Source organism: Chroicocephalus ridibundus, chromosome 5 (genome assembly GCF_963924245.1).
Source record: "Chroicocephalus ridibundus chromosome 5, bChrRid1.1, whole genome shotgun sequence".
Classification (NCBI taxonomy): domain Eukaryota; kingdom Metazoa; phylum Chordata; class Aves; order Charadriiformes; family Laridae; genus Chroicocephalus; species Chroicocephalus ridibundus.
The window spans coordinates 62,168,425-62,194,376 of NC_086288.1; the positions used below are offsets into that span (position 1 = coordinate 62,168,425).

Sequence of the window (25,952 nt, forward strand, 5' to 3'; positions counted from 1 at the left end):
AATATATTTGTTTTACTCTGCATAGTTTGACAAACCTATGCCCATGCTATTACCATCTTTCACAGTACTACTTTTAGTGGGTGAGACCTGCCATAGCCATGAAATCTCCCCATATCTGTTATACAAAGGAAACAAAAACTCTGATCATGCGTGTATGTTCCAATATTATTTCACTACTTTACCATAGATATTAGTGAATAGAGAATAAGTGATTTATACTCTTTCTTGAAAAATACCTTTTATCTACCGAATCTCCTAAATAACCAATTCTTCTTCATTTACTTGAAATCATATTGCCATTCGAATTACTTCAAATTTCATTTTATTTATAATGACATTATATAATGTTTTCATCTCTAAAAATTTCATATTAACTGAAGACATTTAAGGGGACAAAGCAAGCAAACAAAACTGAAAACTGGTACACCAGCTTACCAAAGCAACATAACACCAATATTTAGTTCAAGAGTTTATACATCATGATGGAGCACATTTCTCAAGATATTTTAAATTTCCTGACTTTAGGTGGCATCACTAAGATTTGCAAAGATGTAATGACACACAAATTAAAAATGCGTTGTCTTTTTTTTTTCAATTAAAGACATAATCTGAAACTTTTTTTAAAATTAAAAAAAGGTTTAAAAGGTTAAAATGAGAACAAACCATTTAATTCTTTCCCTGGATACTTGTTTATAGAGATTCATTGACATTTCCAGCTTTCATTTCAAATGGGAAACATTTCAAAGACAGGAAAAACACTACCTGAGAAAGCAGTTCAGTTAATAGTAGAAGTGAGTGAATTATTTGCAGCAGACAATTTATTATGAGAACATAAAAGGTAGAGGTTTCTTCCTCTCAGAGAATGCAACTGCTGTTTTCTTTATTCAGTTTCAGGATATTATTCATCAACTGCTTATTTTAGCTGCTACCATGCACCTCCCTAAACTCTCGTAACAATAGTTCTAATGCTCACATTCTGTGACTAGTCATCTAGATCAATAATTTATACTCATTCAGGCACAGCACAGCAATACTGAAAACCAGGAAGAAAGGCATCACTAAGGCATTGCAGTTTTCACTGGCTACTCCAATATACTGAATTCTGAGGCAGAGTTTTGACACCCAAGTTTGTAGAAGGGCTTTACTGACTGGAAAAACTGAGGCACAGCATGCTCTCAATAAAAAAAAAAAAAAAAAAGAAATTTATATCTCCTTATAGCCACAAAGACTCAGTGGTTAAGTTATATTACATTTCTCCTAGGATGTGTTTGTACAGCAAATAACAACTGTGACTGTAGTTTGGGGAGCCGTACCTTTACAAGCTTTAATCAATCTAACCTGTAACGATAGCAATAACAATGTAGAAGCAGCAGTTCAATTTAAGCTTAAGATACAATGAACCTTGCTAAGTGACAGCCCCGTCATGATGATTAGTGTACTATTAACTTCCTCATATTAACATCACCTCTTGTATCAATTCATTTCAACACGCTGGATAGACAATCCTTTCAAAAAGCACCACTGTTTTGATTAAGCAATTTACAGAGGGCTCTGAAGGATACACGTCTCAGATCCCACCAAACGCAGCAGCCAGGATATTTCCTGACATTTAGAACTCATTAATTGTGGTGTCCCAAGTATTACTACATTACAGACAGACAAAGAAAACGTCTTTGAACATTAAGCTCACTTTGAACAGCAAATGACATAAAAACTACATACAATGTAGTAATTGCATTTAATAATAATTAACTGAAAGTTTTGCAACCCACAGCACTGTCACTCTGATGATACGAAACCTTTGTTTCAGGAACAGACTCTGAATCTACTGGTTGCTTAATGAATTCAGATCAGCAACAGCACACAGCCACAGAAGCAACGGTGCAAATGGCAAGAGATGCTTCAAAAATGGAAGTCTATAAATTAAAAAAAAAAAAAAAAAAAAAAAGAGGAATAAAAATGCCAAAATACCCTCAGGTCTCACTGGCTCTTGAAACTGCTGCATTAATCCCACAAGGCATTCCTCCTTTTCAGTGGGTCTCTGACCTGATCGCCCTATCAAAGAAAAGATTAAATGGAAAAGAGAGAAAGAGGAAAAAAAAAAGAAAAAAGACAACTGTACCTCTCCACTCCACAACCCCTTGCTTTCATTATTAAAATTCCTTTGGGTTGCTGAACTATGCAAGTGTTTCCAAGAGCTGAGTACTGACAGGATATGAGGTATTCTAGGTTTTTCTTTGCCACTGAGGGCTGCTTTGTTCTAGACGGTTCTTGAGAACTGAGAACAGCTGAAAACACTACTACTCCAACTCTACCATTTCCTTATGTGGTTTTAATATTGTATTTAGTAAGGGCTACCCCAACAGTTATATAAATCTTCAAAAATAAATGAAAATTGGCAAGTATGCTGATGAGAAACAGATATTTTGATAGCAGTGCAACGTTTCTTGCTGGATGGCCTATACCTAGGAAGGAATTCAACCACTGCCACAGAAACTCTTGTTAATCAAGAATATGTGAATAAGCATTCTGCGTTTTGCTGAACACCGGTCCAAATAGTCTTCCACAGGCTGAAAGGCCAGCTCAAGCTTTACTTTGGCAGATATTAAGTGTATTTATGTGCTGCAAAAAAAATTGCGTTTGGCCCTCTGTCTTTGAGAGAACATCACCTACTGTCTTTAAAACTGAATTTCACTCAATTATTTTCATGTATTTTTACACAGGTATATTTTCAGATCAGGAATATATTTTCTCCACTGCAGATTCAGAATGCTAACCCAATACAAACCTGACATACGTCAAACAAAAGCGTATCTTCCCACGTTACTAAAACTCTATCTTCTGGCCTTCAAGTTGTTCTGTGCCTGTATTAGAGTTACTTATTTCATTTACAACTTTTCCTTTCTTTGATTCTTTTCTAGAAGTCTTCAAACACTTGTCGAGTCTTTTTAGGAATACATCTACATCTTGCTTTTTAATTCCAATTGCTGAGGCAGCATTGAGGTAAGCACAGGGATAGTCATTTGTATGTGACATAAAGCCTTTAAAAGTGTAGTTATTCACTGTTTGTACAGACCCACAGGGAACAACCCTGAAACAAACAAACAAAATTGAGATTCAGTTAAAGATGCCTTGGATATTTTATGTGTTACCCTATGATGAACACAATTACGCAAGTTCCTATACAGTGTAATATCTGCTAACTCTAAACAAATGAATGTACGAAGGCATTCTCCAGGTTAGTGCCCAAGCATCACCACGAGTGCCGGTAGTAGCAGATCCTGAATTAGCTCGAGTCTGTGTGCATATGCATATGTCCCTTCCCCTCTTCCGTTAAATTATTAAGGTCTTCATTAACCGGTATTTATGAGCTCCCCAGTGTGGGGCGAAAAAGACAACTGCAGCAAACTTTCCTATTCCATAACAAGCCCTGACTATCTGACCTGGGTCTGTTCACCCCTCCTTAGGGGATGTGGTGATGCTGGGATCACCACATTGACATATGGGATCCCCATATTGACAGCAACCTTTAGTGCAGACACCTGCTTGGCACAGTGTACTGCAGTCCGAAATATCTGCGTTCAAGTGATTCAGGGGGCTCAGTATCCCAACTTCCTTCCATCCATTCCTCCCTACTACACCTCCCCTTCCTCCCAGCCTATGATGTTAATCCCATATTCATCCCCTCCTTGTAGTGGATACTTTCTGCCATTGCTTTTACCTCTTCCTAACATTAAGAGCCTCTAACCTATTACACCCTATTTCTCAGCACTTTCAGTAGACATCCATTCCCTGATAAATCAAGACCCTAATCCACATCCTTACTTGCTAAAGAAACACCTTGCCTTGTGGCTATAGTTAAAGCCTTCACAAGCAGTTAACACCAATCAATTGATAAGAATTTACTACCTCTACAGAGAGGTTCCCTGCAGTTTGTAAAAGAAACTGCATTCAGATGAATGCCACTAGGATTAACAGATCCTTCCTCTGCCCAAGTGTGCAGACCACAGGTTATGCAAAGCTAGCGAAGTAGGGAGTTGCTATTCCCACCACTGACATTCAGCACAAGTATAACATTTAAAATTTGTTGAAATGCTAGGTCAAACAGTGTATATACTACAAAAGAATTATTTGCTTATGTAAAAACAGGAAAAAACCTGAAACCTTTCTATCAGGCAAAGAATTGGAGAGTTTTAACTTCAAAAATTGAATCTCTTGAATCATTTCAGCCAAAGATAGCTAAAATTGCAGGACAAGCCAAGGTTAGGACAAGCAAATTAAAAGAGAGCATCTAACTACAGTACATATAGATTTACTGTCATTCATCTGTGCAGGAAGTGGAATAATCCAAGCTAATGAAGCATGCCTTCTGATGTGGAAACGTTCAGCTCTGCTACAAAAAAATGACATTAAGTCTATGGCAGAAGTTAGCATGGCAGCAGTAATATTCAGATTAAGGAATCCTGCCAAAACAAATTTTAAATCATTCTCTTCTTCTAAAAGGTTTAAATCAAAATAATTAAAAATTATTTGGCTTGCATTTCCATGTACCAGTGTCTCTATGAATAAATTGGTTCATGTTGTAGATCTACAAAAAATATTATTTTTTTTTTAAACACAATTAGTTACAGAAAGCAGGATTTTCTTCCATATGACAAAAAGCCGTGTAGGGTATTAAAAGCTTATTCCCCTGACATCCAGCACAACCATATTTGTGGTGCAATAAACAAACAAAGATCTTCCCTAAGTAGCTTACAACTTAACTATAAGATCAGGCAACAGCTGGAAACTAAATGAAACCGATGGGTACTAGGGAATAATGACACGAAATTAAATGGGCATAGTTTATCTATTTAGCCTACCAAAGCTAACAAAGGGGGCCCCATTGCTAACTCAGGCAGGTAGACGTTATTAGTAGGTAACAGTGATAAAGAAGGTTGTACTGCTCTCTGATTCATTCTTGTCAGACTGTAATCTGCAATCATGAGACAACTGGTACAAAACAATTATTATAAGATTTCATAAAACATATGCTAATAGAACACCCCAAATTTTTCAAAATCACAGCATCCTCACCTTGCTCCAGAAACTTGTCTTGTGAAAAGCATAGATCCAAGCTGGGTAACAGCACCATCATTATTTTCATCTAGATTCTTCAGTGACATGGCTAAAGTAACAAAAGGTCAGGTTAAAACTACTACAAAGCTCCTTTTTCTCCAAAGAAGAACCACAGAGAACAAGCTGCTTTTCAACAATAAAAATTTAGACAAATGCTTGTGTTCAGATATAAAGAAAAAAATAAATACAAATACTACATGTCATAATTTTTAATTTTCCCACAAGCTATCATAGATTACTTCTCTGGTTAGACATAAGGCACATTCTGCAGAGGCAGGCAATGTTACTTTGGTGTTCAGCAGAATTTTGGTTAAAACAAATATCTTGAGTAGGAATTCCATAATATCTTTTACAGCACTATAAGACGACGGTTAAAATAATTATACTCTAATTTATTTTTAAATCTACTTATTTATAAAGTATTACTACATGATAACATGCTTCTGCCTGCCTTGATTATAATAAATGAGTACGTTGGACAGGAACGATTTTGTAAAAAAATAAAGGGGTCAATTCACTACTCTTTTATAGTAGGTTACCTTATTGAACTCAGTGGTTTCATATCAGCCTAAGAACAATTTAATGGAGGGTAGTGAACAATGTTTAATATATAGGAACTGTATATGAAAGTGCATTATGAATGCACAGTATATTAGAATTTTATTTTTAAAAAGATAAAAAAACAACTGTTACCTAAGGAAATGGGATTATGTGGTGTGTCTAACAGTCTCTCGTTGTGGTTGTCTGCCAGCTTCTTCAGCTCACTTGAAAGATAGGAAAACATCTCCTGGAAAAAGAGGATGCAATATTTTTGTTATTAGCTATCAAACAGAGAAAATAGTACCTATTTCACAAAACTGTTAAGACTCCATTATATCCTACAGGTGTCCAGCTGATCCTCTTTTCATGTGTACCAAGTAAGTGGATGAGACAATTCTCTGAAATCATTCTATAAAGAAACAGCTCCATTTCCTGAACACCGTTCTTCCCCCTCAAGCTGGTACAAAGCTTTCTATCTTGTGTAATATATGTGCTTGGGATGTCAGTCATTCTCTCTGTGGCCCGAAAACCTAGGGAGGTAAAATCTTGAAGGGATTCCCACTGCACAGCAGGTCATACCCCACCCCACTCCTGCAAGAGCTCTCCCCCATACTAGCCCCCCGAGTCACCGAGAACGAACTGCTACCATCACAGATGGCCATGTTATGGCAAATCACTCCTTACTTCGTTTTCTCTCTATTAATACATTTCATACTAAAAGTAGTGCATTTTGTTACCATGTATCACAAAATCACAATTACCACTGGTGCACAGACTTCTTCTTCTGTATGAGAATTGCAATACAGTCTCTTAAGAAGGTTATAAATACACATCTGAATGTATTTTGTTTCACGCAATATATACTCTCCTGAATACTCAGCTCTGTTGTGTAGCCAGTGCTCTTCCTGGGACCAACTTCTCCTGTGCAAGCCTACTAAAAGAATGGAGATACCTGAATTTCTGCTACCACTTAATTAGATTGCACCTTTACTGTAAAGTGTCATAAAACTGAGATTCATAAATGTTTTGGCTCAGATACGCTGCACATAAAAGCCTGCTTCTCTCACTTCACCCCTATTTTATTTCCCCAGTAGAAACCTATGATAATTGCTCATGGTTTTCCTTAGTTTAATACCTTCCTCTTCACACATCAGCTCAAAATATTCATAGACAGAGTGAAAATAAACACCACCCTTCTTATTGTATCATTTGACTTCTTTTCCATCCTTTTTAATGCTTAGTCTCTCATAAAAGCTAGCAAAAAATATAGAGATACTGCGTAGTCTTTTTAAAAGACACTAAACACCAGATTTTTCCTCTTTCTGGCCGTAAAGATTGTGCTGCTCATCTGCTTCAATGTGACTGCCTGTTTCAGCATCCTCATCAATTTCTGGACCTGACAAGTGATTTTTCATTCTTTAAATAGAGTTGCCTCGTCTGTTTGTAGGCCGGTATCCTGTTCTGACCTGTGCACTCTGACAGATACAAATTATAGCTTGTGATCAAAATGATGGTTTTGAGCAGAACCTCCCAAAGGCCTTATGAAACCAAATGAGCTTTGTGGTAGCTAAGTTAGAAGAATGTTCCAGCTGCTTTTCTTAAGTTGCTGCAGTGAACCCAGTCTCACTTCACAAGTGACCAAATGAACACAGCTCCTGACCTGTTAATCCTAATACCATCGAATTAATTCAGCCAGAGAGGAAAAACTACCGTGTTACTGTCTAAATGAATTAGGCTATTGATTCAACCATCAGCAAGAGCATAAAGCTTCTGTAACACTTGGAACAACAACAAAAATTTTGGGAGGCACCTATGGTTAATTATCAGAACTTGAAATTTGTGAAAAATCACTCTGATTTTTCAGAGGCATTTGTAAATCAAGTGATTTTATGGTTTCCATTCATCAGTTTATTTATAGTTCACTTGCAGAATTTGAAAAACATTTATGTTTCTAATGTTCAGGCACTTTTGCCATCCTTCTGGTCCCTCACTGAATACAAACACATTACTCATTTGTTATTTGCTTTCCACAATAAGCATCACCAATGCGTTAGCCATTTTATCAGTATTTGTTTGTAATCCAAATCATAAATTAATTTGTGCTCCCTCTGCTGGCTATTTACTTCTACAACTGAAACAAAGCATTACAGAAATATACATAAATTGTGTCTACTATGGAGAAATTACTGTTAAAGTTAGTACTGAGAAAAAACTGTACTGGAACAGGAATAAATTCCCAGGTAATTAATTTTTGTGTGTTGTACCTAGGGAATTCTCTATTGCATCTCTTACAGTATTTATTACTGAAAGGACTGCAAGTTGGTATAACCAGTTAGCCACTGTATAAATTTATGAAATTAAATTAAGATTAAATACCTAGGTTACTGGATGAACCTTTACATACATGGAATTTGTTAAAACACGGGAGAATGGAAAGATGGCCAAAAAAAAATCCAAGTATATATTTTCATCAGTTTGATCAAAGGTACCTGAACATAAATTCAAAATTTCTTATTTTTATGAACAACACTATTTCGCATCTTTCCATTGGAAGCCCTCTAGATATTTTATAGTTTCAGAAGTTTAGCAGTTTGTTGCAAAAAAGCAATATTTTTGTGAGGTCAAATCTATAACCAACCTCTATTGTAAAATATTTCTATTTTGTGGAAAATTTATAAGCACCCTAAGCAGTTCTATACAAATGATCTCTTAGATAATTGATTTTCCATGGTAGGCACTCAAGTTTTCCCCAATGAAGCTAACTATTATGCTAAAGTTGCACTGAACAATCCAAGCACTAAATGTCAGTTAAATTTCATTATTTAATTCACTCTTTCCCCTTAGAAACGGACCCCAATCCTCACCAGGCTAGTGAAATGTATGCTAAACTATGCGAAAATGTCTTGCTCTTCTGGTCTTTATAGCACCTAAATCAATAAAATACCTTAAAAAATATGAAGAATAAGTCAACAATGGTGTATGCATCAAATGGGCCAAATGATTCAATTATTTGGAATAAATGGCCTCTTCCACGTACGTACACAAAAATATTTCTGAGAATTTTTGTAACAATTATTAGAAATATTTGAATCATATTGTATTTACATTATAAACCTATTTTTCAATAGAACCTACACTAATATGGGTGACTCTTCTTTTGTTGCTCCATTGTGATAGGCACTGTCCTTCTTCCAAATGAAAATAACCAGAGGGAAACAAGCAAGGAAAAAGGCAGTAACTCCAGAGAAAATGCAGAAGATGGGGGTACTAACTATGCCATTAGTCCTAATTAGGTGACAGAGGGATAACTGATGAAGGCCAGAAAACTTTTTGTGCATGATTGAAACTATCCTAGCTGGTTCTAAGCATCCAGCTTGCTTATGGTCCAAGTCTGTAGCACTTTGCCTTCCTCCCTGTTTCACTCTCAGCTGAAAAGACGAGTTGTCCTCAGAGAGCAGCCATATAGCAGTTTATGGTGCTGAAGAAGACACAGAGAAGAATTTTACAACCTCTTTGCACTAGGTACAGACTGACACCTCTCATATGCTGTACCTGAGACTGATCTGCTCCCACCTTAAATTCCTTCGCAGCAGCAGCTGTTTATAATGCACCCCCCGTAGCCCCTCTGCTGCTTTGTGTGTTAGACTGCCCACCTGCATCTGAGCCGTGATCTGATCAGACCCCTTGGCACACCGCTTTCCTACGGACAAAGAGAGGCTGTGGTGCTGAGCATGGACACCTGCTCAGACATGCCCCAGAGAGCCCCGGGAGAAGGCTTCCTTTCTTGAAATGCAGCCAAACACATGACAGAAACTGTATGTGTACATGTGTGACACCTATATATACCGCATATCCTCATATATAGATTCTCTTCATTGCAAGATCAAGAATTTTGTTCTGAATTTTCAATCTAATGGAAAGTTTTACAAATATGAAATTCATTACAGAACCTTTAAGTCTTCATAGCATATAAAAGTAATCTAACAGAAACTGCCTGGTACATCTTGCCCACTTGACATGGTAACACTAATGCTGTCAATTACCACATTCATATTTTTTAATAAGGTCTCCCTTAACAACATGGGTCAAAACATTTTCTCTTCAGCACTTCCAAAACCTTGATATCAGGCTCCTTGCAGGCCATACGTCTCCAATGCATGCTTCTAGCACGTAGGCCTCTGAAGCTTCCATTCATACTTGGCCCTTGGTTTGACTACACAACACCATTTAAGATAATGATTACATTCAGTTGAATTATCTTGCCTCCAGCCACTCTAAAATTTCAATATGGTTTCACAAGTCTCACATGAGGAAAATACTTCAATTTTCCCACACATTTGACGAACTACAGCACAGCAAACTAACTAGACAAAATAAAAAAAAAACAGAGGAGTAACAAATGTCTGTCTATTTCTAAGAATATTTGATTTTTTACATTTTTAATATCCAGCATTAAATGACTTTTCTCTTATTCTTAAATTCAATCATAAATAGAGCAGCAATATAAACTCATACTGAACCATACAAATAATTTATTCCTATCAGAATAATTGCATCAATGATAAACCATGAAATGTAAGCCCAGTATTTTACCGAATTGTAAAAACCATGCAATTTCCTCCCATTCAATGTGATTTTAAATATTTTAGATACATACTCCATAATGACATGAAAATTACTCCAGTTAATCACTCTTAGAAAGTATACAGACAGATGGATACAGATATAAAAATCTCCATCACGTCCCAAGTAACACAGAAATACATTTAAGAAAATCAGAATTATCTTGAACATGAGATTGTTAAGGAAAGTCTAATGAGGAAATCTCTAACTGCTGAAAACAAAATGAAGCCGTCACCTCTTCAATAATACCAGTGTAATAATTAGTTAAATGGATTAAATGGGCCACAGTGGAAAATAGTTAACCGGTATTAAACCTGACATATAGGGTCCTGAATGTAAACCCTGAACGTAGGGTCCTTGCCCTCCATCAGTTCTGAGGTGAGAGCTGAAGTATACTGTTTATTTTACTACACAGTGTAACCACTGTATTTGCTACACGTGGCCTGGTTCAGACATACAAATAGATACATGAAAATAGACAGTTTTAAGACCTGGCAATGCAGAATAACCTGTACGGAGGAAATCAAAGGAGTTGCTACAAAAACATAACCTTTACATAATATTATGAGTTCTTTAAAGCAGGGATATTAACAAATTTGACTATGGATCAGCTGTCATTACCTGCATTACAAAAAGACCTAGAAGCCCCTACTGATACCAGAAAACCTCTGTTCAAAACGCCACATAAACATAAAAAGAAAGAATACTGAAGACTTAGAACAAGTGAGAAAACATTACTGTTGGTGGTCTTCTTCCATCCTTTCTCTGGAAACATCAAGGCTAAATATGACTGTTGAAAACATTCCTTATTAAGCTTTCACATACGGCCACCTTTAGTGAGACACATGGACAGCATGTGTGTGTTACTCCTCAGACCCATTTTACTCCTTCATATCGTAACATCTAATCTCATACCCTTGAACAACTGCACGCTCCAGAACTGCCAACTTGCCAGAAAAATCCCACTCCATGTACATGCCTCTCCCTCATACAATCTTTTCCCTTTCTATATTTGACAGTTCATCCGTGTAAAAGGAAAACCGGGCAGACTATTTCTTCCCTTGGTTGTGTGAGATTAATCTCCTCTCAGTAATATTCTAGTCTTTCTGGCTTGAGCTCAAATAACCTGAAGTAACACCCATGTGAATAAGGGTACGGTAAAAAGAGAGAAAGAAAAAAAAAATCTTTAAGTTTTTTATAGCTCACTTTTTGTGCGAGTAGGTGTTGCTGCACCGATATAGAAAGGAGTACTCAATGTCAAGCTATAAATAGCTCCTGCTGGGAGCCTAATAGCTCTGCCTCTGCTTTCACAGAGCACAGGCAATAAACTATCACTATTACGTTTTTACAATTCAGGAACAAACAGATTTAAGCAAAAAAAGGTTTCTATTTCTACAGCAAATCCAATAAAAGAAACATATTTATGCCATATATAAGGCTGCATTTATAGAGTATACTCACATTTGGAATAGAGAGACCTGAAGTTGTAAAAATATAATGTTTTATTCACTGTAGAATTCTGCTTCCAAGAAAGTGACATGATTCAAAATATACAGCTATTCATTAAGACATTTTATTTATGAAAGAATTATTATTTATGACTTGAAGAATATTTATACTGCCCATTATGTATCTGCTACCAGGGTAAATTTAACACCAAAATCAGCTTTGCAGAATACATGATACATTCGCTTTGAGATTCTTTTGGAGATGAGAGCAAAGCAAGAAAAAAATATAATCTGCTTTTAATGAAGACACAAACCATACATGGTGATATATACAACAGTCCAGAACAAAATGTTAGAAACTGTATTGCAATAGTGGCAAAAGTGGTAACTGCTTTCAGTGTTTCATAAGCCTTGCTTTCACTTTAGTTGCACAGTTCCTTTCTTAGTTTTTGTAAGGCCACTAAGCTGGTTTGGTTTCCTACAGTCTAGCTATTCCTATGGGAACTCAATTCCAGTGCAGAATTTCTGGATGCCTCTACAAGCAACCAGAAACAAATCACAGCACCCACCACTATTGCCCTTTCAGGTAATCAGAGGCATCAGCAAGCTGTCAGCAGGAAACAATCAGAGCATAGTTTCTAAATAAAATAATGGAACAGATCATGCATGATTTAAAACTATTAACTTAACAGTACTTAATTCACAGCATTTCCTTACCTAAAAAACCCTCTACAAAAAGAATCCTCTGTGTTAATACCTTAAGATAGCAAAATCAGGCCTGTATTATGTCCAGAAATAAGGACAACTCACGATGTACAGCTTTTAACCTTAGACCACTTGAATGTTTGTGCAATGCAGTTATACCCTACATAAAACATGTAGGCTGTGAGAGGCAGAGAAGAAACCTAGCTCTGTATCTAAATGAATACCTGGAATTACAGTATTTTTCTATTTTTGTGGCCATGCACAGTATTTATAACCTAACCAGAAGTTGTGATTCTTCAGAGAACGTGGTACACGAACATTTAATAAAACATTATCATAACACAAAGGCACAACAGGGCCAAATGATGAAGAGCAGAGACCCCTGGGTTACCTCTGAGTATCCAATCTGATGCTTTAGTCCTGGAAGCAGTGTGACCATGATAACGCAGCACAGTACTTCTCAGATTAAGCTTTTGTGGGCAAAATTCCACTGTATCAGTCACACTTTAGAATAACAAATATGAATACTCTAAAAGATAGTACAGGACCTCCGTTTAGCTTTCTGGTTTGGAAAACAACATAGAAATCATGCTTACTCATGAGCACCGTTTAGCCAAGTAATTATATCATACTGCCTTTCCAGATTCAGAGCTGTGAGCTCAGAAGTCGTTCAATGTCTTTCTAGACAGAACTGGATTTACTACACAAAGCAGTTTTGCAACAAGACTTTGTTAACAGCTGACTTCAAGAAAGTGCTGCTTAACAAAAAGCTTACCTTTCTCTCTTTCAGTAACTGTTTGTAGCCGTTGGCACCTAGAGACAGAAGTGTAATGAGGACATCTAAGGAAGGAGACGCAGATGCTCGTCCTGAAAAAAAAATACAGATAAAATTGGCAAAAATAAATTTTATGTGAAAGAAAGCTGATAATCAAGTTTTCTACAGTTATTTTGTATGGATGAAATCAGTCCATGAACTACTTACCTGGATACATTTTGCTGATCTCCTGAATGAAGGACTCATTGAAGCCAGCAATGATAGCACCACCTACTGGAACCATAAAATTTTTGTCCAAGCTCTGAACAAAGGCATCTATTCTGCCTACTCGAGCACCCTTTATCAAAAAGGAACAAAAAAAAATAATCCACAGCGCACATTAGGAAAAGGGAAACACGTGATAGCACCATAATTACACAGCAATGTAACTGAAATAAGTATAATTCCTGAAACTCTCTCAGATATTGTATTTGTGATGACAAATTAAAAATCGTAATATTACCTTTTCCTAGCATTGCTCACTATTATTACCATTGTCTGTTTACATAGTACCTTACAAATTCCTATTTTGCTATGATTTACAATATTTATTTTAGTTCCTGCAAGTCTAAGTGTAGCTTATTTTCAACAACAACAAAAAAAGAAAATCCTTGGAATTTAATGGGAATTATACAGTTAAAACTGTTCAACCCAAAACATTTCACAAATTCTTACAGCAAAGGGCTACAGGTTAATGCTTCATTAGCAAAGAAGATTTTTTCTTAATACACCTATAAATTTGCATTAAAACCAGTGGTCTGTGACAGCACTCTTTCTTATAAGGCTGCTTGCAAAATCAAGATCCAGGTAACTTCCTATAGCAGATTTCCCCGCTTCCCAGAAAACAAAACCTATACCTAGTCACTCAGATATTCTTAAAGGAAAAAATGTAAATTCTGCAGTATATTTTCAATTTGAGTAATATGCTACTGTGAACTGTACAATTAAAAAGTATGCAGCATAACAGAACCTAAAGAACATACATATTAAAGTATATTCAAATACATACATAAAGTTCTACATAATAAAACCAAGAAATAGAAACAGAGTTAATAGCTATGGCAAAAATAATGAAAAAAGCAGATCCAACTAAACCACAGTTATTATTTCTATGTTTTAATAGCTTAGTGCATGGGAAGAAGCACTCCAAGTTTGTCAGCTTTTTGATGGGAAGATGAATGCCAGCAGCTATCATTTGATTTAATTGACAGGAGACCATCAGAGGAAAAGCATGACAAATGAAATGGTCTCAAAAGCACTTTCCTGTGATACTCTTGCAAGTTCTGTTCACACTGTGCTCAGCATGTACATATTCCTAAGTATTCGTTAATAACTGCTTCTCACAGACAGTGCATTTTCTATCACAGGAAATACATTTTTGTAAATAAATGTAAAACAAATCAGAGCTCAAATGAATAACTTTGCATAGCCAAAGAACAAATAAACAAAAAAAAACCCCAAACAACCTATCAAGACGACAAGAAAAAACACAGAAAGCAACACAGTAACAGCTCTATTTGTAGCTTTGTAGTCTGAAAAGGTTACCATTAGATACATTTCATGCAGTGAAACTCAGCAATTCCACAGCCCCCTTCATGTCAGAATTTCACTAAACTTGTGCAAGTTAAATAGAACAAATGTGTAACAAGTACATTACAAATAAAGCATATGACATTCTCTATTTCACATATCACTTCAAGTTTTCTCAGATTCCTTCAGTGTCTCAAGATTTAGAAATGCCAACATGACATTCCTGTCGTAATTATATACCAAGTTGGTCTGTGCCCAGTTAATAACATAATGTCTTCTTAATTAGAAAAAAAATGGCCAGCATATTATAAATTCATAATCGTTCAGGATCCCCTGGATCCTGTTAAAAAAAAAAAAAACAAACCCTATTCTTTCGGTATGGGTAAGAGAGAAAAGAGAAACAGTGAAGAAACAGTGTGTATACATTGCAATGAGCAAAACCACAAGAATTCTAAGCTTCAGGGGTATCTCGGGTATTAAGCTACCTCCTTTTCAAACTAAATAGGAATGGAAATGTTTTTTTCAAACACAACATTGAACTTAACTCAGTTTCCTCCGTCATTCTCTCTACCAACAATATTTTAACAGTGACAACACCTATAAAGTGTTGCTGTAGACTCTTGTACCTTCAATTGAGAATCTGCAACTCACATTCAGTTGAAGGCTTAATCCCTATTCAAGTATGATCCATTATTTTATTTTTAGTTAATAAGTTTATGAAACATTTTAAGAAAGCTTATTAAGGACCTTTTTCCACTATGAAAGACACTTCAACATGAGCAAAATCTAAATAAATTTGGGGTTAATACATAAAAAGCACATAATAGAAATAACAAATATTATTTTTAAATTCTATTTCCTTCTGGTCCATTTTCTCAGAAAATTGTTCAAGTATCAGACATGCACGGGATTAGTCTCAAAGCTGTGAAACACACGATAAAATTTGCTAGTGTTGTCTACAATCAGAAATTTACTTGTACTTTTTAAAAAAAAAAATTAGTATTTGAAATACATGGCTCCTACCTGCTGGATAAGATGCATACATTTTGAAGACTGAACTCCATAGGCGTTGTTGACAATATGTGGAATGTCATAATTAGCACAAATTACAGCCAGTTCCTCCAGCCTATGAACATAAAATTTTAATTTAGAGAAGCATTAATAACGGTAACTCATGTTACAAATCAGACCGTTAAAAGACTGAAAGGCCTACTAGGAGGTCAGAACAAGGAAAGAAACTTCTTTGATTAGTACCTCAACACCTTAATCAAAAAAGGTTAAGAAGAAATTCTGTTAGCTTTTACATAGACTACAAATTGTTGACCTGGGATGAAATTTTTCATGCTTCACTGAAAAGTTCTGTCTAGAAACCAGTTAATAGATCCCAAAACATACTGCTTCAGATATAAGATTTTTTTAATACTACTTTAACGATAACTATCAGAGCTTTAGTTATCCACACTTTTTTCCTTTTCTTCTAATATTCAACCTGAAAAATGGCCTAATGGAAGTTTCAAGATGTGTCTTGGGAATCAAAAGCATCATATAACAGGAAGTTTTTACATACTTCTGTATATTTCAAAGAACTAATATTTCAACTGGTTGAAACCTCACTTGCATATTTCAGATAAACTGATTAACAGAAGAGATATTCTTCAAAGGAATGGAGAGCCCTAAAATGTTTGAATGTAGAGATCAACAAATCAAAACTTCGTTCAACTGTTTACTCAGAAATAAAGACAACTCTTCACTTGCCTTTAGAAATCCCTGAAATCACCGTCACCTCTGCCTGGATTGATTTCTCAGTCAAACTTGGATTTATGTGGGTGCATAGGTCATTTTGGGCAAGGGTCTTCCGCATTTTAAACATACATGTTCTTAGTACACTTTTTTTTGAAGCACTCCAATCATGCTGTATTTTTAAAAAAAATAATCTTTTTTTCCCCCCAAACTTGTGAATACATTTTAGATATAAAATCTATTTGAAAAATAAGGTAATACATAATAATTCAAAGTGATGATAGAGGTAATATTATTTTTAAAAAAACAAACTCTAGACCTCCAATGCATTTTTACTCTATCTCCTTCTGTACACCCTCTCGCTGTAATTTACTGACATTCATATAAAATGTGACAGAGTATGAAAGCATTTTCCAAGAGGTGACGTTCCTTTGCATTCTGTTTCTATTACATTGCCTGGCATTGTTTTGTAACACAAAATTCAGCTGCAAACCTCAGATTAAATTTTTGGAACCTGAATCCTTAGGAAAACATCATAATCACCATATTATTCCTAAAGAAATCACAAGTATTTCATGAATAGGAAACACCAAGAGTATAATGTACACGTTGATCTTCTGCAGTCAGGATACTCGTCAGGAGGTGCGTGTCCAATAGTTTTTCACATTTATCAATGTCCTGAATCATGAACTATGCTACATTAACAGAATACTTCAGGAAACATAACACTACACAGGGCAAAGTTTTTGCCTTCTGATCTGCTGATCTTAATCAGACTCATTCCTCACCTTCCACAGAGACTCAAAGGAAAACAATTTCCCTCTTACATGCTTCTTTTCAAGTGCAGGTAGAGAATTTCACCAAACTAGAAACATACAGGGTGTACTGCTACGTATGTTTGTCTTTCTTACCTCCTGAGACTTAAAGGAGCGATAAGCTAGCTTTCACAAGTACTGAAAACAGAAAAGTCTCTTTACTTTTCCTAAAAATATTCTATTGAACAATTAGATCCATATTACAATACAAGACGAGAGTGCTACAGTTTGAAAAGCATATGTGATTATGCAAGGGAAGCAAACACACACAGCACTTGTCTGCTTCCAAGGTTTAAAATGAACTATTAAAAGTGCTGCTAGTCATATCAGGAAAATAAAGCATTAATATAAGTTTGGCTACTACTTGAGTTCTTAAAAGTCGCAAATAGGACTCAGAGAAATATTTTCCAATGTATTTTTTCTTTGTCTCCTACTTGTGAAAGTTCATGAAATGAAAGCTTTGCTCTTTCTTCTAATATTAATTAAAGTAACAAGATACAGAGTTCTGCTAAGTACATAACCTAAGTGAAAAATACCCTTTTTTCTTTTAGTTCTCTTTTAAATACAGTAGTTTGAGAGACAACTCCCAGCAACAGCAGGTAAAAGACTAAGAACTCAAGTCTCTCTGAGAAAGGGGGTTTATACACCCTTAAAGTGTATATTCCCGTAAAGTTAAACAATACTTCAAAGGAAAGCTATAAGTACACAGGCATAAAACTCTTATCCTCACTTTTTAACAATCCTAAACCACTTAAAATTTTAAAACACCACCACCACAACTAAACAACGCCTTACATGTGCAAGATATTTAAAAATAGACATTTAAAATGGTACCCTCCAGAAATGCTGTATGGGATTTTCCTTTCTGTAGGAAGATGAATGTTATGGCCTTCGATAGTTGACAGTATCCTTTAAATAGAAAGTGTCTTCAAATCCTCCTGTATCTGTGGTATATCATAACACAGTGCCACTACCTAATAATTCATCTCTTAGTTGCAGAGAACAAAACAATCGCATGTCAAAAAGTGGAGGCAGATAAGGAAAAGATTCATTTACCCAAGCTATAAAACAGACCATTCAATTTTGATAGCTGTGATTTAAGTTAGCCAATAAATCTGCAAGTCAACTTCAAGCAATGTTCATAGTATTCTGGCAGAATTATATGGTTTTAACTTCCTTCTAGCAACTGTGTTAACCTATGATAAATACTGGGTGTTTTTTAAAGGTAGGAAAACAGAGTGGAACATATCTTTGCTTGCTGTGTTGCAGAGTCAATGATCTTTCTTTCCTACGCTTGCAAATATTTAATTAAATTTTCCAGATAACAAAGTAATTAACAAAAAAGCATGCACTGCAGAGGAACTCTGAACATAAGTCTTTTCAATTTTGTGATAAATTAAAAACAGTTGAAGTGGAAAACTGAGACACTACATTTAAAACCATATAAAAAAAGACATCTTACTAATACAAGCCCATAAAAATATACCAGTTCAATTGTAAAGCCTAAGGAACTTGCTTCTTGATACTTATTTTCATAAGCAAATAGAGAAAGCATGTTTTGCAAGTAACAATGGCGCTCATTTTGGACAAATGACTCAATATACCAAGTACTTTAGGCACCTCTACTCCAACAGGTCATTTTCAGATTGAGAAGTTTTTCAAGTATTTCATAGCCAAGCTACACGTTGAAATAATGTTTCAGATACTCTATTTCCCACCCATAACCATAACGCTCATCTCAGCTTCAGCTAGTGCTTGAGTGACATCTTCGTAGCAACTACGGAAGTTAGGTATATGGACACATAATATTAAGAAAGAATGCAATGTATTTTAAGCTTATTTTAACAGTGATTTAACAGCTGGAAATTATAAGTAGCAGCATTATGCAATCTGCCAGCAACCGCTCAAAACAAGATAAGTTACAGCAGGGCAAATTACGTGTTATACTTGTACAGCACATCTGCCCTAGATGTTTCCAAGAATTTCCTTACACCAGTCTATCTTAATTAGCCCTATAAACATCAGTACAATACAGGAAAAAGTAACTCAAACAAGGACTTTAAAATTTAGCTGTAGTTTGGTTTTTTTTTTTTTTTTTTTTAAGAACTGTATTAACAGCTTAGAAAAATTCATCATTGGCTAGAGGAGAAGAGTAGAAAAGGCAACAGTAATATTAAAACATGGCATTAGCTATGGAACTACATTTCCTGGACTATGCTTTTATTAAAGTCTACTTTTACCACTTCCATGAAATGGTAAGAAAACCACTGCCAAAATGACATTCATTCCACCACAACAGATCATCACTAACCTCAGTTATATGACAGAAGGCAAACCTTCTGCATTATTCTCACTTTTTTAATATACTTTTCTCAAAACGGAACATTGTTTCAACCTGCCATTTTTCCTTAAGCAAGGGGATTACAGTATCTTTACTAATTGTTGGCAGTAATTAAGCAATTTTAGGAAGACGGACATTGAAAACACACAGGGGTTTTTTTGTTTGCTTTTTTTTTTACAGTAACAAATAACACACTACTTAGAAAGACTACTTACCTATCAGGTACCCTTGGAGCAAAGCAAGATGTTGTAGAATGCACACAAAGAATATTTTCAGCACCAAGAGTCTTGATTTTAGCCTCCACTGCTTCAATGTCTGTCCGTAGCTCATCACCTTCTAATACATTTTCTATCACCACAGGCTCAAAACCTGACCAAAAAAAACAAGACCCGAATGCGTATCACCAAGTCTCTGACTAATTGTGGGTTTTTAGTCCCAGTATAAATCTGAAAAAAATCTTCTTGCTTCTGTTGTTTTAACAAATTCTTTCAGACTTGGGTTAAGAACACAGATAGATAAATTAGTTTGTTGTACAATGTCCATATTGCTAAAAACTACAATAATATTCTTGTTAAATAGTGGACTCCAGACAAAAGCTTACCTTACATTCTTTGCACGCAAGAGCAACAGGTTTGAAGATTGCTTTAAAAACAGATTAACTTCTTCCCTCACAATTAAAAAGAAAGTGTTTGAGTGGCATTCTCGTAAAACATGAGCATACTAAAAGAGCCTCTCTAAAAAAAGGATGCTGTTAGATGTAGCAATGCAATAATGATTATTATGAATTGGCTTTCATCATAAGCCTCTGCCTTGGTCAATCTATAAACTTCCTAATTACTTCTTAAAAGACAAAAACGCCCACGTTTTACCTCATTCTGAAAGTGAACTTTGTCATATCAAAATCCAAGCTGTTTCCCAAGACTTTTATTTTATAAGTTTCCAGTTTAAGTTTGTATTTAAGAAGTACAACAGCTAAACCATGTAAAGTTGTTTCTCAAGGACACATATGAGAAACACATATTCCAGCATTCTTCTAAATGGAACACATGTTCCAGCATTCTTCTAAATGCTGGAACGTTTCCAGTTTTGCAACAGGCTGCTCAGGAGGGATGTTGAAAAACCAGAGAAGGTCCATCAGAAGGCTACCAAGTTGGGTGCAGTATAGCGTGCACAGCTTAGAAAGAAAGGATGTAAGCTAGACTTGTCAAGTATGAAGAGGCTAAGGAGAATATCTAATAGCAGCCCCCGAGCACCAGAAAGGGAATTACAAAGACAAGAGAGCTGAACTCTTCTTGGTAGGATCTCATAAGAGGCAACAGCAACAAATTTTGGCTTGAGAGGTTCAGAATAAACAGCAATAAAAACTTTTTTTTTCATGCAGAGGACAGCACAGCACTGGAACTGCTATGCAGAAAGACTGTGGAATCTCGATCCTCAAAGATTTTCAAGATTCATCTAGATATCATGGTCAACCTAACCTAGCGCTTAAAGAGTTTTCTTTCTTAAAGAGGAAAGCCTGTCATGGTAGTTGCTCAAATTTCTAGCTTATAAATAAATAAATAAGAAAGGTTTTGTTTACAGACTAAACCACTGGAAACCATATATTCCCTTCCCCAAACAGGTCTGGCATGGCAGCAACATCACACTAGCTGAAGTGACTATTACTTTCTTAAAAAACAAAGAGATGTTCAGTTTACTGAATGAAAGTAAAGGAGAAGGAGGGGAGGAGTGATTTCCAAAGCAGTGTAACATGGCAGCAGCTATGTAAATTTTTCCTTCATGGCTCAACACCATTCCTTAACGCAGACATGTAAAGCTCAAACTCTACAGAAGAACTTGGACTAGAATGATGTATTGACATTGTTAGCCCTAGTCTGGTTTTCAATTAGTGATCTAGAAGACAGAAATTGCATTCCATAGATAATTGTTAGATATCTGATACCTGCTTCTCTCTTATTTTTAGGTGATAATTCTTTTAATTAATTTTGTGATAGCTGTCTTAACTATTCAAAAAGTTAACAGATCAATTATATTTCCTCACCACCTTCTCCATTATAAACATAACTTCCTGAGCTTGATGTTCTAAATTGAGCATAATATTCCGAAAACACTCCCACTTTTCTTATGTACATGTTCTATTTGTTCCGATCTGATCCCTTCTAAACATCTCTGCATCTTACCTGGACAGAATTCCAATTGTTTAGTCATTTTTATCCAATGATTCTTTTATGCAAAAAATAAATGTGTCCTAGGAACTAGGACCAAAATCTATGCCACCACCTGCAGGCATGTGCACTGAGCTGGAAAATTATGGTCTCCCTTATTTGCCCTTTCCTTGATCCCATGCAGGAGGGGACAGCTTCAGTGCAGGGACAGACTTCTACCCTTAGCTTATTTATAGACTGGTAAACAAGGAACTCCATTTGAGAGATATTAAGGTTTGAACTAAGAAAGTCACCAAACTTATTTCCTGAGTAAGCCAAGTGACACCGCAAGATTAAAAACAAATAGGGCAGCTAACACTTCCCATGTTCTAAAATAAATGAATGTGCAAATCAGACAGCTTGTTACCTTCTGATCACAATTCCTAGGACACATATGCTTTTTGCATAAATCTAAAAGAGATTTGAACCATGAGCCTTGGTTTCACATAATTAGCAGGACAGCAAATTAGGCATCTCACTCTGAGTGTGAACTGTAACTTCCTTAGTGTTGCGTTCTCTATCAACTACTTTATACAACCCTGTACCTCAGTAAACACCTACACGTTACAAGGCATTAGGAAGAAAACTCGTATGTGTGATAACATATTAGAGATCAGGAATATAGAAATAAAGCACTTAGAACTACTATGCATTAGGCCTTTTATGGATCTTACTGCATGCAAACACATGAATTGATCATTCTGTTTTATATCTGTTAAATGAACACACTGTGTAATCAGTGTAATCCTTCTTACCTGCAGTTATCATTGACTTAAAGCAAGATTTCTGGTCTATACGTGGCCAGATAATGTATTTTGCCTTTGGTCTCTTGTGCCGCAATGTTAAAAAACACAGAGTTAGACTCATGCCAGTTGCCATAGGAACCACAAAGCAATTGGTCACTGTCCGGACACCTGCACATAAAAAGCAAGTCAGAAACGAACATGAAGAACTCATGACATGCCCCCACAAATGAAAGATACTTTCATATTTACACCTACCAGCCAGCTTTATAATATCCAGAACTACTGAATTAGTAAGCTTGTTCAAGAGGCTAGACCCTGCAGCTTTAGGCTGGACTGCAGAAATATCACCTGACCTTCCAATTCCATGGATCAATCTAAACAAAAAAAGTTGAAAACATACATCAAGTTTTTTCCACATCCCAAAGCAATAATTCTTGCTCACTAAAGAGAATTTAATTTAATAAACAATTGTGGAAAAAGCTGTATCCAATGCAATATCAATATCTACTACAATGATTTCCATTATAACAAACTACACATATTCATATGAAACTGACTTTTTTTTTTTAACAGCAGATTAACAGTGTTCCAGTGCACAAGTAAAAACTTTGAGAAGACCCATAGTAGCAACACCTTTAACATCTGGCAGGCTTCCTTTTAAGCGCACCTCAGCATTTCTTGATGTCTGTTGAATTAGCATTATAAATGCTGACATGTTCAGACACAAAACTCCAAGGAAAACAAAAATCAGTTGCCTACAGTCTAGCATACCATAGGCGTCGTGGTATTATACAGATACTCCCCTGACAAATGCTTCATCTCCACAAGGCAAAGAAATAATACATACGGTGACAAAATGTCCTGAAAGACAGTTAGGTTAATGCATCATTTTGCCCATCTTTTTCTACATCATCACTTCATCTACCTCATTCTACTATTCAATAGTATGTATCATGCAATACCATCTCTCTCTCTCTCTCTCTATTCTGTTTATAAATTATGCTTGTAAACTGCATTTATAAGTGTTGGATATTATTTAGCATCTTTCAGGAGTGGAGGATCCTGAAATTGTGTATAAAATACAAGCTTACAGAACTTGCTTTACCCATGGCTGAAATGCAGCAGCTGCTCAGGTAAACTAGTAACAACACACATCTATTTATGGCTTTAATTCTGTTTTTGTCTTGGGAATAGAGTAAAATGCAGTCTGATGAGTGTCTGGAATTCAGAACTTCTTGGAGCATAGTTTTACAGCTTAATTTTTTTTCCCCATTTCAAGCGATAGGTTGAAATCAACAATAGCTTGATAATTAATTGAAAGTTGCACATAATATTGCATTATATTGCTTATTTCAAATGCTATCAAGGTCTCAGATAACAAGGCACAGTAAAATATGCCATTTGAAAGCACTAATAAATCTGAATAATTCAAATTGCCAATAATTTGTACCTGTAGTGCCTTCGGGCAACGAGTCCTGATGCCACTCTTCCTTCCCTCTCACCAACACCACAGTTGCCCAGAAAGTTATTGCTATCCATTATAGCAAGTTCATGCAGAAACAGCTCAATGGTGCTTTCATCCCATCCATCTTCGGGACATTTTCCCTTAACAATAATATAAAGGTAAGTACCAAATTTGGAAATTAAAAATGAACACAACTTTATGCAACTTGTTTGATTAATGTTACCCTTCTTTCCCACGCTGAACAGCAGTTTGTATTTTCATTATGCTTTTTTATATTATCTAATGTTATGAAACTGTATTCATAGAAAAGTTAAATAATGATTTTTCCATATATTAAGTGCAATTACATTAGCATATCGTGATATTAAAATAGTCAGGATATTTTTCACTTTCAAGTGTTCTTTAAAGTACACACAAAACCACTGCAGCCCGTACATGTTAATTACTCCCTAGAAGACTGTAGATTATTTGATGTATTCTCTAAACAAGAACCTACTACTACAGGAATTCAGAGAGAACTGCATGAAAAGGAGATAACTGGGTGTTATAGAATGAAAAATATTAATTATGACCAGAAGGGAAATATAGTTTCACCTGTAACACATCCTCCTATCTTTTTATAACTTTGCTAGTTATTACCCAATAGGTAAGGAAACCACTTACAGAATGTAATGTGTCAAACTTGCAACCAGACATGCTCTTTTTTGAGCAGTGCGTTAAGAACTGCGCTCATCTTTGAGAACTGCAGAAAAGACCCTCAGAAGAAAGGTACACATAAACTCAAGAAGCATTACTACAGCACCTCCACAGTCCAACGGCTTTTTTTTTTTTTTTTTTTTTACATGTCCCAATAACACTTCCAAGGTGTGGTATGAAAGTTTGAAATAGTGGATAATGTGACTAAGGATGCTCAAGAACCGAAACATTTGAGAATTCGTTGCTAATGATTTCTGCACGTTGGAGACAAAGAAATATACTGTTCTGGCACCTTACAAATATCACTTTTTACCTCACATAACAATACACTAGTACTTTGAAATTTTTCTTTAACTGTTTGCCGGGCCTTTCTCAGCAAACACACAACATAAGGCGATCACTTTTTACTCCCAAACGCAGCCCTTCATTTCGGTGCTCCGTAAAGTCTCTGCCATTACGGCCAGGCCGGCCGAGCCCTCCCGAGCCCGGGCCGCGCCCCTGCCCACCGGCACCGGCTTACAGAGGGCCACAAAACTACCCTGCGAGCTGCGGGGAAGAGTGGCCCGGCCGGCCTGCGTGCGTGCTCACGGGGCTCTGCGGGGATGCTCCGGCCGGACCCGGCTCCCTGGCGGGGCGGCGGGCCGGGCCGGGCCGGGTCCAGTGCCGCCTTCCCCTGCTCCACGGCCCCGCTGCCGGCCCCGGTTACCTGCTCCAGCAGGGCCCGCAGCCGCAGCTCGTGGGCCCGGCGGCCCTGCGCCCCCTGCCGCACATAGGCCGCCGTCACCAGCCGTTCGCTAGAGCCGAAGTTCTCCGCGTTCATGGCCGAGGGGCTCCTGCTGCTGCTGCTGCTGCCGCTGCCGCTCAGCCCGGGCGCCGCGGGGCGGCCGAGCGACCCACCTGCGAACCTCTCCGCTCCCGCCGGAGAGGCGCGGAGAGAGCGCGCAGGCGCCGCAGAGGAGCCTCCCCTCAGGGAGGCCGGGCCGCCCCGCCGCTGCCCTCCGCGCTGAAGGAACCGCCTCGCGGGGCCGCCTCGGTCCGGCCCACGCAGCAGGAGGCCTGGGCTGGCCTGGGCTGTCCCCGTCCCCCTGCTAGAGCTGCGGAGGCGGAGCTGCCGGGGGAGGTAGGTCTCCGTTCCCGCGCTCCTACGCCGTGAGGGGGAGCCCGGCA

At 36.9% G+C, this 25,952-nt stretch overlaps 1 protein-coding gene across 1 annotated transcript; it reads right to left on the minus strand.

Moving 5' to 3' along the window:
- Window positions 1–362: 362 nt before the first annotated feature.
- Window positions 363–25,793, minus strand: SEPSECS (Sep (O-phosphoserine) tRNA:Sec (selenocysteine) tRNA synthase). The gene is made up of 11 exons (XM_063336153.1): window positions 25,492–25,793; window positions 24,075–24,229; window positions 22,880–22,998; window positions 22,634–22,792; window positions 19,890–20,043; window positions 15,802–15,904; window positions 13,417–13,546; window positions 13,210–13,301; window positions 5,812–5,905; window positions 5,077–5,167; window positions 363–3,091 (listed from the first exon to the last, which is right to left on the minus strand). The coding sequence occupies exons 1-11, from the start codon at window positions 25,603–25,605 to the stop codon at window positions 2,827–2,829; spliced, it is 1,476 nt and encodes a 491-aa protein (XP_063192223.1). The 5' UTR covers window positions 25,606–25,793; the 3' UTR covers window positions 363–2,826.
- Window positions 25,794–25,952: the final 159 nt, after the last annotated feature.